The sequence below is a fragment of the Egretta garzetta genome, unplaced genomic scaffold (genome assembly GCF_000687185.1).
Source record: "Egretta garzetta isolate BGI_Z169 unplaced genomic scaffold, ASM68718v1 scaffold2, whole genome shotgun sequence".
In the NCBI taxonomy this organism is placed as follows: Eukaryota; Metazoa; Chordata; class Aves; order Pelecaniformes; family Ardeidae; genus Egretta; species Egretta garzetta.
In genome coordinates, this window is record NW_009258894.1 from 3,315,224 (window position 1) to 3,318,008 (window position 2,785).

Below are 2,785 nucleotides of genomic sequence, written 5' to 3' on the forward strand. Positions count from 1 at the left end.
GTGAAGTGGGTATATACAATACAGGCTACAGGGAAACTGTCCTGTGCTGCTCTTTTAGTGAGTCCTTCATATCTTCTGGCTCTGTACTACATGCATTGTTTAAAGGTGAGAGTGTGTGGTTTGCCTTAAGCAAGTTACTCTTGAGAAGAAAAAATAAGTAGCTGTAGCATGCTCCTACCCTGCACTTCCCAAATAAGTACCCATGATGGGGAGAGAACCTTTGCTTCACAGGATCCTGCCAAATGCTCCTGATTGATGCAGGAGGTGTTTCATTCAGTGAGGCTTCCCTGGCTAGCACAGAGTATGTGTGGAGGCAGAAACCTCCTGCCTCCACAGGAAATAGTTTTAAGATTGCCTTTGCCTACTGCAGTGTCTTTTCCATTCCAGTGAAGGAAGGAGTTGCCCTCTGTGAAGTTCTAGTAATTGGGCTAGGAGATGCAGTCCACCCTTTGGGTCAGGGTGGGCCATGGGGGCTGACTCCTGCTGGGGTGTAGAAAACCTACACATTCATTTTGTGCAACACAAACCATGTCCATGGGGGACTCCCAGGCTTGTAGCATTCTCTAAGGATACCCCACAGACATGGCAGGCAGAAGAAGGTGTGGTAAAGAGAAAAATTGGACTTTATATTTTCCACATCTGCAGCACTCGCGGTTGGGACGCTGTAACCAAGTAGCTGTGATCTCAGCAGCCCTTCCTCTGTGCAGGGGTTTGGTCCCTGAAGGGGTAAAGGTTTGCAAACTACAGTCACTCTGAATGTGAACACCTTTTCCCTTCTTTGGATACAGGATCTTGATAATCTGATTCAGGATATGGACAGTGATGAAAACAAGGTAAGTAAAAGTACAGTAAAGGAACTCCTTTAGCAAGAGCTAAACAGCCCAGTCTTGGTCCGCAGGCTGCATGCTCTCTTTCACCATCTGCTCTCTCATCCTCACTCAAGCCAGAGTTTTGAAGGTCACTTCCTAGATTGTAGAAATCACAGTGAATTCCTCAAGGCTGTGGTGTTTGTGACCATAGAGCTGTGACATGAAGGTGCTGACTGTTATATCCCTATTAGTTCCTTGACAGTCCTCAGAGTGCAGGCAAGGCGGTTGTTATAATGGGAGGAAAAGGATTTCAGAGAGGTGCGTTGGTGGGTTTGTTGGTTTTGGTTATCCAACTTTTCACATAGGTGCATGTAAGTTTCTAGTAATGGCAGACAGTTGATGAGGAACAGCATACCTCCAAGATGGCCATTTCCCCTTATTGTTTCAGGATTATACTATTTCTATTGTGGTTGAGAGTTAAGTGATAAAACTTCTCCAATTCTCATACACTTTTTTTCTTAGGGGAAGTGAGGCCTAAACTACTTGGTTTCTTTGTTAGTTTCATACCAGCCAGCCAAGCCCCTGGAGAGTCACAGATAAATATGTGAGCTGTAGATGCATGTTTATAGATGAAGAGGCTGTGGCTCAGCGTTTGTGGATTGTCATAGGTCCTGAGTGGCATAGCTGGGAATAAAATCTTAAAGATTTGTGACTGGCCTCTGTCCTGCTCCAATGGACAAGCTCACTGTTGTATGTAGATTGAAAAAGGGGCTTTTCATTCTGCCTTTATCTAAGATCTATCATTGAAAGATGTGAGCTGTTCTAGAACGAGCCATGGAAGAAAATTACTGGTGTAGGCTTTTTGCTACGAGGATATGGTAAATTAATGCACAAGATAGGATTCCTGATGCTAATTTCATGGTGGCACAGTAAAGGAGTTCCCACAAGAGACAAACTTAATAAAATACAGCTGGCTATCCATCTTTTACACTGGGATCTGCTCCATGCCATACTCTGCTTCGCAATATGCCGCTATTACCTTGTACAACACGCTTCTGAACTAGGTATTTCCAGTGAATCCTTGCTTAAGCTTGCCCTGTAGTTTACTACAGCTTTCTCACCAAGTTCTGCCTGCTTCTTCTGCTTCAGATCCAGGCCTACGTGATGTGCAACAAGTTGCGTTCTGCCTACCTAGTCTCGGTGAGACAGGAGAAGACCAGAGCAGTGCAGCTGGTCCAGCATGTGCGACAGCTGGCTGAGAACAGCGGAGATGACGTTGTGAAGGCCATCTGTGCCCAGTGGCTCTCAGTCCACCAGCCCAAAATGAGAAATCGGCTTCCCCAGGGTACCAGGAAGTAATAAGTAATTGACATTCACCATCATACAGAAGGGGAAGGCTTTAACAGAGCTTAAAGGCGTGTGGTTCAGCAGTCTCCTGGTAAAATGGAAGTCTCTTGACTGATGTTGATGGCAAATGGATGCTGCTAATGTGCCTCTGGTGAAAGGAAGGGAACTAAATTACAAGTGCCAGTCCTGTATTTTGACAAACAGTCACTACCTCAGGGTGTTTTTTGGCTATCTTTTTGACGGGGGGGGAAGGAGGAGGGCAGTTTCAAACTGAACAAGCAAGAATTTAGCCACATGGAAGAGAGCAATTCTGTTTCTGGTTTGGGGTCTTTTGGGTTGTTGGGTAGGGGGGGTGGTATTGATACTTTTTTTTTTTGAAAGGCGCACTGAACTTTGTGTGTGCTTTTTTTTTTTAATTTTTATTCCAGAAAACCTATATAGAGAGGACAGAAAAATCTCATCAACTCAATGTAGCCTAGAGTATAAACTTTTTGTGATTATGGGTTTCCTGTAAACTTTTTCAAGATTGGAGAGATCTTTTACAAAGACTGCAATTCAGAGATTTTTTTTAAGCCTCTAATACAAACCATTGCTACTGTTCCCCGCCCTGTCCTGCCTAGTACAATGTG

The 2,785-nt window shown here is 44.4% G+C and overlaps 1 protein-coding gene across 1 annotated transcript in view; it reads left to right on the plus strand.

Annotated features, from left to right (window-relative positions):
* Nucleotides 1–2,485, plus strand: part of ZFYVE26 (zinc finger FYVE-type containing 26) — a 50,881-nt gene extending 48,396 nt beyond the window's left edge. The window contains exons 41-42 of the mRNA XM_009634180.2: nucleotides 757–833; nucleotides 1,959–2,485. Of these exons, the coding sequence (XP_009632475.1) occupies nucleotides 757–833; nucleotides 1,959–2,168 (287 nt within the window). The 3' untranslated portion in view covers nucleotides 2,169–2,485. The remainder of the gene's footprint in view (nucleotides 1–756; nucleotides 834–1,958) is intronic.
* The last annotated feature ends 300 nt before the right edge of the window (nucleotides 2,486–2,785 follow it).